The sequence below is a fragment of the Schistocerca nitens genome, chromosome 3, assembly GCF_023898315.1.
Source record: "Schistocerca nitens isolate TAMUIC-IGC-003100 chromosome 3, iqSchNite1.1, whole genome shotgun sequence".
NCBI lineage: Eukaryota > Metazoa > Arthropoda > Insecta > Orthoptera > Acrididae > Schistocerca > Schistocerca nitens.
The window spans coordinates 920,634,479-920,646,974 of record NC_064616.1 but is presented as its reverse complement, the minus strand read 5'-3'; the positions used below and the strand labels follow the sequence as shown (position 1 = coordinate 920,646,974).

At 42.3% G+C, this 12,496-nt stretch overlaps 1 protein-coding gene across 4 annotated transcripts in view; it reads right to left on the bottom strand.

The window, feature by feature from the left end:
* Positions 1-12,496, bottom strand: part of LOC126248984 (carnitine O-palmitoyltransferase 2, mitochondrial) — a 177,624-nt gene that overhangs the window by 10,975 nt on the left and 154,153 nt on the right. For all 4 annotated transcript variants that reach the window (XM_049950546.1, XM_049950545.1, XM_049950548.1 and 1 more), the window contains exon 12: positions 1,527-1,716. In XM_049950546.1, the coding sequence (XP_049806503.1) occupies positions 1,527-1,716 (190 nt within the window). The remainder of the gene's footprint in view (positions 1-1,526; positions 1,717-12,496) is intronic.

The window sequence follows — 12,496 nt, the reverse complement described above, 5'->3', positions numbered from 1 at the left end:
AACTGTTTAAGTGTTGTTTGACGAACACATACTTCAAGTGGAATGAACAGTTTTATGAGCAAACAGATGGCGTGGCTATAGGAAGCCCCCTAAGTCCCGTAATTGTGAACTTCTTCATGGAGAAATTCGAAGAACAGGCCTTAGGTACTGCCAGCAAAAAACCAAATGTATGGTTCCGATACGTGGATGACACGTTTCTGCTGTGGAGACATGGTAGGGAGGAACTAAGCCGGTTCCATGAACATCTGAACAGTATAAACTCGAGAATTCAGTTTACAATGGAGGAGGTGGTAGACGACAAATTACATTTCCTCGATGTGCTTGTTTTTAGAAACGAAAATGGTAGTTTGGGCCACTCAGTGTACCGCAAACCCACGCACACGGACCGTTATTTGCACCGGGATTCGAACCACCACCCACAACAGAAGCGGGGTGTTATCAAGACGTTAGCAGACAGAACTAGAAATATTTGTGAACCTGAGTTGCTCGACGCTGAGATGGAACATCTCCACAATGCACTAATGAAGAACGGATAATCGTCCGCCAAAATAAAACGTGCGTTGAGGCAGCCACGCAGAAATCATACTGACCTACAGGCTACTGCAAAATCTAAGGTTTTCCTGCCGTTTATTAAAAATGTAACGGAAAGAATAGGGAGGATCTTGATGAAGCGGAATATTACTGTAATTTACAAGCCCACCAGGAAGATACAGGAATACCTTAAGCCTGCCAAGGACGCTCGCAAACCATTGGAAAAACCTGGACTGTTTAGGATCCCATGCAGCTGTGGTGACGTTTATGTGGGTACCACCAAAAGAACTGTTTCTAAACGTTTGGAAGAGCACAAGGTAAATTGTAGAAGAGGAGAAACGGAACGATCAGCTGTTGCGGAGCATGCTTTCCAGCCAGGGAACCACTATATTCGTTTCGAGGAGACTCGAGTACTAGCGGCCACAAGCGGATATTACGAAAGGCTCTACAGGGAGGCAATCGAAATCGCTAAACACCCAAATAATTTCAACCGAAAGGAGGAGAGCGTGAAATTAAACGGTATATGGATGCTGGTGTTACAGAAGAGGTGTACCACCCGTCCACTACTGGGTGATGGCGACGGCGACGGACAGCGGCCAATTGCACTGACGTTTTCAAAACATGTGACGTCACGCCGCGGCACAGGAGTGCGCGGACACGGAATTTAGCGGCAGTCAGTAGCGAGTCAGTGGGTGTGTTGGACCTTCCATCGAGCTACGGACCCCCTTGAAGATGTCTCCCGCAGTCGGAGACGAAACGTTGGGAATCACCACAGAATTCATCAACCGACCACGGCATAACAGCCCGATAATTATAATGGACATTTCTTATTCAATCACAGAATCTGATGAAAAATTAAGGTGCCTAGATCCCAAATAAGCACCCCCCACAGCCTTTGATATATCAGTGCATCAGCCTTTGTTTTGTAACAGGTATTCACTTTCATTCAATGTTTATACTCCAAAATTTCAATAAATTTTAAATAATGTAATTACCCAATTCCATATCCATTTTTAACCACAGGTCCAAAAGCACCAGCCATAACAATATCTGATGAAAGCGTAGATGTGGAAAGAATATTTTTATTGATTTTCTGATATGCTTCATCAGCAAATACTGATGGTACATGTCCTTTGTTTTCTGCAAGTCTGCGTAATGCAAACAGATGTCTGTCAAATCCCTGCCCTGAGAAAGAAAAGGACACAAACAAATTAATTTTAACCATTTTGCAGTCTGCCATTTTGAGTGGTGAGTGCTAAAAGTGTCATAAATTTTTATCTTGACATGCGATGTTCTACTTTAATTGCCATATACCATGTGGTATTCAATGTAAAAATATTTTAAAAAAACATAATACTTACCCACAAAAGTATGAAGTTTATTAAGGTATATCCAGATTGCCATACTTCTTCACTTTAAACTATTTATTAGTGACCAAATAAAAATTTGTTTTTTTTTTCAAAAAATAATACCAATTTAATTTCGTTTGCATATAAAGAAGCTCTATAAACAATCTCAGCCAAAACAGGACAGCAAATCTCATATGAAAAAATGCATCACATAAACACAAAATCTAAAGACAAACAACACACTGGTAACAAAGTATAGAAAGATAACAAGTAGAAAATTCCAAATACCTGGAAGAGATCATACGGAAAACTGGACTGAACTTGACATTCAATGAAGAAAGGATAACAGAACTATAAAAAGCAAACTGCTTTACATCAAACCATTACAATAAAAGAAGTATTTCTATCAATGCCAAATTAAGACACTATAGTACAGTAGTCTTACAAGAGGCCTCTGAGACAGCAGCAATCAAGGAAAGAATGAAAATCAAGGAGATGAAAAAATGAGAGTAAAATACTAAAGATCTACATTCTGGTTCAGGACGAGGGGATCTGGATAAAGAGACTGACAAGAGAACTGTACAAACAGGTATAGGCAATTACAAAATGTGTGTGTGTGAGTTCCTAACAGACCAAACAGCTGAGGTCATCGGTCCCTAGACTTACACACTACTTAAACTAAATTAAACTAACCTATGCTATGAACAACACACACACCCATGCCCGAGGGAGGACTCGAAACTCCGGTGGGAGGGGCCGCGCAGTCCGTGACATGGCGCCTCAAACCACATGGCCACTCCACGCGGCTAGGCGATTACAAATACCATCAGGAAAAGAAGAGTAAAGTTCTACGGACACATGGGTAGGATGAATGAAAATAAATTGAGCAAGAAGACTTAACATAGTGACAACTAATACTGTGAAAACCAACTAGGTAAAGAAACCCATGGAAGACTTCAAGAAACCGAACATCTCCACAGAAGAAATGACACACAGTGAAAAACATACAGAAAAAATATAAGAAAAAAGAAAATTTCAGCAAATGCTCAAATAGAAGAAAACAGGAAAGAAGTGGACAGAAGTGAGGTAGAAGAAACACAGTGAATATTTAAGAGGATTTTAGGAAAAAAAAAAAGACTGAAAAAAATGCAATGAAAATTGATTGTGTTTTAGCATCCTCCTTGACAGGGAATTAACAACAACAATAACTATAATAATTAATAATAATAATGTACGCTACACCTGATTTATAGAAAACTTGTTGGTGTCTATAAAATCCATATGAATTTCTGTGTAAAATACACAAGAAAAATGAAATTATTAATATTATTTAGAGAGAAAATAATTATATTAACTGGACAGTACATTACAGTCTGTCCAATGTATGTGGCCTTATCACCCAACACTTGCGTTTAGGAAAGCATTCAACATGTAACCCCTTGTTACACATTGTATGAACATTGCTTGACCTCCTTTTTGTTTCTTCACTAATACATACACAGCATCTTGATTCTTTCTCGTCTGGAAGTTTTCTCAAACCTGGAGAATCACTACGACTAACATCTGCATTTTTTCTTGTAACCTTTCAAATGACAAAGCTGTAATTACCATCACTGTAAATAGGTAACTGTAATCAATTATTCTTCATTTATTGTGTTCTTTTCTTGACATAATTTCAAATGCTATTTTCTTCCAGTTATGGAGAGTCTTTTCTCATACAAATAGGCATACAACATCAGGTCAGAGGTGTCTATTCCAGCCATGTATTGGTAGATTATTTCTTACTTCTTCCCTATTTTGTTTTTATGCAGGACTTCAATATCACCAGCACCTACTTTACTAGACAAGAAGAGGATAGGGGTTCGATGAGATTTTTTCTCTCAGTATGCACAAGCTAGTACTGGGCCTGACTTACAGTACATATTTTCTCTGACTCCAAATTTCTTTTTAAACTGGTCTGGTAAAACGTTTCTGTTTTTTCTTATAGTTCCAGTAATGCAGATATCTAATTTGAAAAAGCATTTTACAGGTGGCAGAGACGTAGAAAGTTATCTGAAAAAGGGATAACCTTTGTTCAAATAATTACCTAAATTCAGACTTATGAGCAGCACAGTATCCTAAAAGACTTATGAGCAGCACAGTATCCTAAACCATGTCCTGAAATTCACTCTTATTTTCTTGGTTCTTGGCAAATTCGCAAATATAAAACCCAAGACAACAGTGCAGTATGGAGTCACAGAGCTTCCTGAATTTAACTCCCTAGCAGTGGTGCTATTTGTTTGGTAAATATTGTAACAGGTTAGTATGACATTTAGTACCAACTAGACTTCCATTAATGCTAAACCACTCATGTGGTTTGTAATGATGCCAAAATATATTATTGGCATTGATCAGCCAATGGATCGTGTCTGATACATAGGTTGCAATCAGGATGGCTTGGTGCTGGGCATTTCTCACTCTCATCAATATAAAATAATGTCATTAGATGGCTAGACTGGTGAGCAGAAAACATTTTGACAAACCATGGAAATGCCCAAGATGGTTTTGCGTTCCAGTATGAAATCTACATCTACATGATTACTCTGCAATTCACATTTAAGTGCTTGGCAGAGGGTTCATCGAACCACAATCATACTATCTCTCTATCATTCCACTCCCGAACAGCGTGTGGGAAAAACGAACACCTAAACCTTTCTGCTCGAGCTCTGATTTCTCTTATTTTATTTTGATGATCATTCCTACCTGTGTAGGTTGGGCTCAACAAAATATTTTCGCATTCGGAAGAGAAAGTTGGTGACTGAAATTTCGTAAATAGATCTCGCCGCGATGAAAAACGTCTTTGCTTTAATGACTTCCATCCCACATCCCAACTCGCGTATTATATCTGCCACACTCTTTCCCCTATTACGTGATAATACAAAACGAGCTGCCCTTTTTTGCACCCTTTCGATGTCCTCTGTCAATCCCACCTGGTAAGGATCCCACACCGCGCAGCAATATTCTAACAGAGGACGAACAAGTGTAGTGTAAGCTGTCTCTTTAGTGGGCTTGTTGCATCTTCTAAGTGTCCTGCCAATGAAACGAAACCTTTGGCTCACCTTCCCCACAATATTATCTATGTGGTCTTTCCAACTGAAGTTGTTCGCAATTTTAACACCCAGGTATTTAGTTGAATTGACAGCCTTGAGAATTGTACTATTTATCGAGTAATCGAATTCCAACGGATTTCTTTTGGAACTCATGTGGATCACCTCACACTTTTCGTTATTTAGCGTCAACTGCCACCTGCCACACCATACAGCAATCTTTTCTAAATCGCTTTGCAACTGATACTGGTCTTCAGATGACCTTACTAGACGGTAAATTACAGCATCATCTGCGAACAACCTAGGAGAACTGCTCAGATTGTCAACCAGGTCATTTATATAGATCAGGAACAGCAGAGGTCCCAGGACTCTTCCCTGGGGAACACCTGATATCACTTCACTTTTACTCGATGATTTGCCGTCTATTACTACAAACTGAGACCTTCCTGACAGGAAATCACGAATCCAGTTGCACAACTGAGACGATACCCCATAGGCCCGCAGCTTGATTAGAAGTCGCTTGTGAGGAACGGTGTCAAAAGCTTTCCGGAAATCTAGAAATATGGAATCAACTTGAGATCCCCTGTCGATAGTGGCCATTACTTCGTGCGAATAAAGAGCTAGCTGCGTTGCACAAGAACGATGTTTTCTGAAACCATGCTGATTACTTATCAATAGATCGTTCCTTTCGAGGTGATTCATAATGTTTGAATACAGTATATGCTCCAGAACCCTACTGAAAACCGACGTCAATGATATAGGTCTGTAGTTCGATGGATTACTCCTACTACCCTTCTTAAACACTGGTGCGACCTGTGCAATTTTCTAATCTGTAGGTACAGATCTATCGATGAGCGAGCGGTTGTATATGATTGCTAAGTAGGGAGCTATTGTATCAGCGTAATCTGAAAGGAACCTAATCAGTATACAATCTGGACCTGAAGACTTGCCCGTATCAAGTGATTTGAGTTGCTTCGCAACCCCTAAGGTATCTACTTCTAAGAAACTCATGCTAGCAGCTGTTCGTGTTTCAAATTCTGGAATATTCCATTTGTCTTCCCTGGTGAAGGAATTTCGGAAAACTGCGTTCAATAACTCCGCTTTAGCGGCACAGTCGTCGGTAACAGTACCATCGGCACTGCGCAGCGAAGGTATTGACTGTGTCTTGCCGCTTGTGTACTTTACATACGACCAGAATTTCTTCGGATTTTCTACCAAATTTCAAGACAATGTTTAGTTGTGGAACCTATTAAAGGCATTTGTAGGTCTTTTGTTGAGTTTCATATTCAGTAAGCATCCTATAAAACATCTTACCTCAGCTAATGTGACATTCTTCCAAGTTTTATACGGGCTGGACTAAGTAGCAGCACATTTAGATATAAACTGCTTAGCTGAGCAATTAGTTTCAGTAACAGTCAGTTGAAGTAACGCTATAATGAAAAATAAATGGAAATATTTAATTGAAGACGAACCCACTGGCTCATAGGTTTTGGTCCATGCAGCTCATGAAATGGATATGGCAGCTGCTTTGGTGTTTCAAGTGCAGTCACTTCAGTGTACTCCACACCTTCCATTACGTCTTCACTTTCATTCAATATATTAGCAAGAACATCATGTTCACTTTCTGAACCACTGCTACTCTCACTAAAATACTCTGTATCAGTAGCATTTTCCAATTACTCAAGAATTTTATCATCAGTAAGTCCTCTACTTAGGACAAATGTCAGACTAAATTGTTAAAAACTCACAAAAGCTGATGAAATAAAACTGCAACCACTACCTTAAAGAAAAATAGCACAGAAACAATATTAAATAACAATACTGCTCAAAAACAACACCAAAGTATGAAATATAAAGAAGTATCAAAGCACAATGTCAACAAACAAACAATGCAGTAGCACAGTTATTGATGATCAATATTTCACTGCAATGATGCTGAAAAGTTGATAACTATCAACATAAATCAAAAAGAAAATGCTGAGCATCAATACCAATCATGCTAGCAACATCTAGTGGTGAATTTTGTAAGTTATATGAAACTAAACAGAGTACCAATGAATCAGGACTCTGACAGCACTGGTATCAGTAGAGTGTGACAATAAAACATTACCTTTACATTCAAAGGGTTAAACAAGGAAAATTATACAGAACGTAAAGAGAAATTTGTAGTCTACTTACACTATTGACCAAAATATTACGACCACCTGCTTAATAGCTTGTTTGTCCTTCACTGGGACGAAATACATCACTGATTCTGCGTATCAGGGACCTGACAGTTTGTTGGTATGTTGGTGGAGGTATGTGACATTAGATGTCCACACACAGGTCATGCAATTTGCGTAAATAACAAGCTGCTGATCTGCGTATGTGGTGACGGCACCCAATAGCGACAGGTGAATTTGGTCATCAAGACATCAACTTCAGTTCATTATAATGTTCCTCAAACCACTGTAGCATGGTTCTGGCTCCAAGACATGGACAATTATACTGCTGAAAGATGACATAGGTGTCAGGAAAGACATCAAGTATAAAGGGGGGCTGCGGGTGGGGCACAGCTGTCAATGTGTCTTTGATTACTACCACAGGTCCCATGCAAGCCCAGGAGAATGTCTCATAGCATAATACTGCTCCCACCAGTCTGTGTCTGTGGTGTGCTGCAAGTTTCGAGGCACCATTCACCTTAATAATGGCGTTTGCAGGGGGGGGGGGGGAATCGACCTACTGTAGCAAAAATGTGAGTCACCCATAGAGCTGACATGTTTCCATTGATCGACAGTCGAATCCTGATGGTCCCATGCCCACTATTGTTACCACTTTGTTTTTGTTTTGTTTTCGGGCGCAATGACAACTAAGGTCATATGGGCCCATGCCAGGACATTAGAACACCAATATGAAAAAAAGAGTTAAAAGTGACTATGCCTTAAGCCCAATCAGTGGAAGGAAAGAGAGCTAAAAACGAGGACTTCAATTTGGAGGAAGGTCGACAAAATACACCGAAGAGACAACGGAGGTCCTGAACTACAGATTAAATGTCCTTCATTCAGTCGACAGCCCGAACGTTGTTCACTAATACGGCCGATAACTCAGATGACAAACATATTTTAGAACATAATTGGTTAAAAAAAGAGCATTCGGTCAGGAAATGGTGAACTGTCAAAGGTTCACGACAATGAACACAAAGTGGTAAGGGATCACCACTTAACAAATGGCGATGGCTATAACGATAGTGCCCAATACGCAACCTACCTAAAATGATCTCCTCATGGTGATAGGGCCAAGAGGTGGTTAGCCAAGCAACCGATTCCCTGGAGCTTGTTCCCATGAAGGGAAGACCAGTGGTGATGTCGAAGTGACACCATCTGCTCACAGACAGCAACACAGATCATCAGTAGGAGCGTAAGAATTAGCGGGCCGAGATTGGAGGACTGCAACTGCAGCCTTGGCAGCAGTGTTAGAGGCATCGTTTCCCATCAGACTGACATGAACAGGGAACCACATAAACATCCCAGTGGCTCCCACAAGTATGACAGCAGTAGTTCGGCAGATTCTGCATAGAGGCTTTCACCCACACTAGAGTAGAAGGTGCCAGTGGCCAAACGGATTCCATGATGGTGGACTGTATTTAGACGATGTAATATGGATGGATGTCCAGATGCATAAACGAAACACCCATAGTCTAGTTTTGAACAGACAAGGGATCGGCACAAATGCAGGAGGGCGGTCCGATTCGCTCTCCAGGAAGTACCGCTGAGGACACACAGGAGAAGGTACAGTGGGCGGTCCAACATGGGAGGACCAAGAAAGTTTCCTATCAGCCATGAGCCCTAGGAATTTCGTAGTTTCAGCAAACGGAAGAGCAACAGGCCCAAAATGTAAAGACAGTGGAAGAAACCCATTGTGCTGCCAGAAATTCATGCAAACGGTTTTGTCAGTGGAAAAGCAAAAGCCAATGTCAATGCTACATAAGTAAAGACAATTGAGACATTGCTGAAGATGCCGCTTAAGGAGACAAGTCCATGGAGATCTGCAATATCTCGCAAAATCATCAACAAAAAGCAAGCCAGAGATGACCACCAGGAGACGGGCCATAATAGGCTTAATGGATACAGCAAAGAGGATAACACTCAGGACGGAACTCTGAGGTTTCCCATTTCCCTGGGTGAAGGTGCCCGACAAGGTAGGACCCACACGTACCATGAAAACTCTGTCTTTTAAGAATTTCCAAAGGAAATGGGGCAGGTGGCCTCAGAAGCCCCATGAGTAGAGAATATGTAGGATCCAGTCCTACAGCAGATATCGTAGGCTTTCTCCAAATCAAAAAAACACAGCCAGTGTCTGGTATTTTCACAGGAAACTGTTCATGACATGGTTTGACAAAGTAACGAGATGGTCAACTGCAGAACGGTGCGCTTGAAATGCACATTGTGCAGTGGTTAATAAACTGTGAGACCCTGGCCACATACCAGCCAGGCATGAATCATATGTTCCATCATGAAGCAAACAAAGTTGGTGAGAGAAATGGGGCAGTAGCTAGAAGGAAGGTGTTTGCCCTTTTCTGAGGTATGGGTATGACAGTGGCTTCATCCCAGCATCTGGGAAACTTGCCATCCGCCTACATGCGATTGTACATATGAAGGAGAAAGGGCTTGCATGAGAAAGGTGTTGCAACAAATGAATGTGAACATTGTGGTGTCACCGCAAGACACCACACTTGCTAGGTGGTAGCCTTTAAATCGGCCGCGGTCCGTTAGTATACGTCGGACCCGCGTGTCGCTACTATCGGAGATTGCAGACCGAGCGCCGCCACACGGCAGGTCTAGAGAGACTTCCTAGCACTCGCCCCAGTTGTACAGCCGACTTTGCTAGCGATGGTTCACTGACAAAATACGTTCTCATTTGCCGAGACGATAGCATAGCCTTCAGCTACATCATTTGCTATGACCTAGCAAGGCGCCATTATCAGTTGCTATTGATATTGTAAATAATGTACAGACAAGAGCTACGTTCAACATTAATGGATTAAATTTAAGTATTCCACCAGTTACATCCTTTTTTTCTAGTCTAACTACCTTGTCCTGTTCCAGACCTCACGCCAGTCTGCATGAGCTTAAACGCGTGCCTTTCGGCTTCCTCCAAACCCCATGGGTTGCCTCCTGCCAATCCACAACATTTTGGTGACGAGGATGGGATCACGTTCGTAACTATACTGCCCTGATTTACTTGTGTAATGTCTTTGCCATCATCTCCAGATGTACTGTCCGAATTTTATCGCTTACAGAATCAGCAGACGCAGGCCTTACTGGATACCCTTGGACGGCTCGTCCAGGGTCAACGTGCAATGCAAAACGATGCGGCGGCCGCCGCTCCACCGCTACCGCAGCCACAACACGCTGTTGCACCAACTTTTCGTCCTTTTGATGCTGCACTGGAAAGCAGGACGGAGTGGTCACGCCAATTTGGATTCCATCTCGCCGCCTACAGCATTCAAGGTAATGAGCGGCTGCCTTTTCTCCTTTCCTCCGTAGGCGTCCAAACATACCGTGTAATAGTGAAATTATTTCCCCGACGCGAAATAGCAACTCTGTCCTATGACGAAATTTTGTCTGCATTAGATGCATATTTCAAAGAATCAGTCAATGTAATTGCAAAAAGGTATACCTTCTTTCGTACAAAACGTACGGCCGGTCAAACTAATCGGGAGTGGGTTGCAACTTTGCAAGGCCTTACTAGGGATTGTGCTTTTGACTGTCAATGTGGACTCCCTTATTCAGATACTATGGTACGTGATGCAATTGCACAGAACGTTTCTGATGTTCGTATAAGGGAACAGATTTTGAAACTAGTCAATCCCTCCCTTCAACAAGTGATGGACATATTGGATCGGCAGGACACACTTGACTTTGCTCAGGAATCATTTGAAACTTCACCAGCCGTGTGTCACGTTAACCGGCCCGCCGGGCGAGCTGCACGGAACAGTAAACAGCCTTCGCGCCCATCCGCGCAGCTACCACCAGGCTCTCAGGCACGTGTACCGCGCAGGCAAGCAAATGCAGTGCTAAAATCATGCCCGCGGTGTGCTACTAGACATTCGCGTGAGAATTGCCCGTCACGCCAAGCTATTTGCTTTTTCTGTAATAAAAAAGGACATGTTCAGAGTGTTTGCCAGAAAAAGCTCAGATCGGACACTCACAACCGTTCTAGGCCCTTTGCTTCGCGCCGGAATCGGAATCGAACCAAGAATACTCCGGCTCGTGAACCTTTGCCCATGGAAATTCATGTAGCTCATTCCACTCCGCCCAGTGCCACTCTCTCTAACAGTGACTGTGTTCGTCCCACAAATACTGTGCGTCGATGTTGCCGGAATTCCCGTAATGTCGCAAGTGATTTTGTACCAGTGTCAGTTCACGTTGCATGAGACAGTCGCTCTTGCCGTCAACAGGACAATAAACTTTTTGTAGATTTGGACATTAACGGCAAAGTGATACCATTCCAGCTCGATACCGGAGCTGCAGTTTCACTGATCAATCAAGACACGTACAAACAGCTGGGCACACCTCCGTTGCGTGCCGAAAATGTTAAGTTAAGTAGTTATTCAGGACAAGCGATCCCTGTGTTAGGACAGTGCAGCCTTCTTGCAACATAGAAAGGACAAACAAAACTTGTGTCATTTTACGTCCTTCGTTCTTCTTCTGCAGTGAACTTGTTTGGTTTAGATTTATTTCAGTTGTTTAACTTGTCTATAGTCAATCAGGTCCTATCAGTGAACCAGACTGTGCCTTCAGACAGTGTTTCTCGTCTATGTGAAGAGTTTGCAGACATTTTTGCACCGGGCCTTGGTAACGCTAAGAACTATAAAGCACATTTGCAACTGAAAGTAAACGTGCAACCGAAATTTTTCAGAGCGCGCAATGTTCCCTACGCATTGCGTGATAAGGTCACAAGAACATTAAACGATTTGGAATCACAAGGTGTGATTGAACGTGTGCAGGCTTCTCTCTGGGCATCACCGTTAGTAATTTTGCCAAAACCTTCTGGAAAATTGAGACTTTGTGTGGACTTCAAGGCAACAGTGAATCCACAACTAGTGACTGCAACTTTTCCTTTACCCCGCCCGGAAGATCTTTTTGACAAACAGTGCCCGGTTAAATATTTTTCGAAATTGGACCTAGCAGATGCGTACTTGCAAATACCGGTGGACGAAGACTCCCAGCTCGTTTTGGTGGTTAACACGCATCTTGGTTTGTATCGATTCAAACGACTGCCATTCGGGTGTGCATCCGCCCCTGCATTGTTTCAGCAATATCTGCAAACTGTTTGTGCGTCGGTCCCTACTGCAGCAAACTATCTGGACGATATAGTGATCTCCGGACAGACGGAAGAAGAACATTTAGCCAATCTCAGAACATTATTTCAGGTCTTGCGACATAATGGTCTTCACTTGCGGAAGGACAAATGTGTGTTTTTTGCTCGTGACTTACCCTACCTGGGACATGTAATCAATGCCCAAGGCATACATCCCAGTCCCGAGCA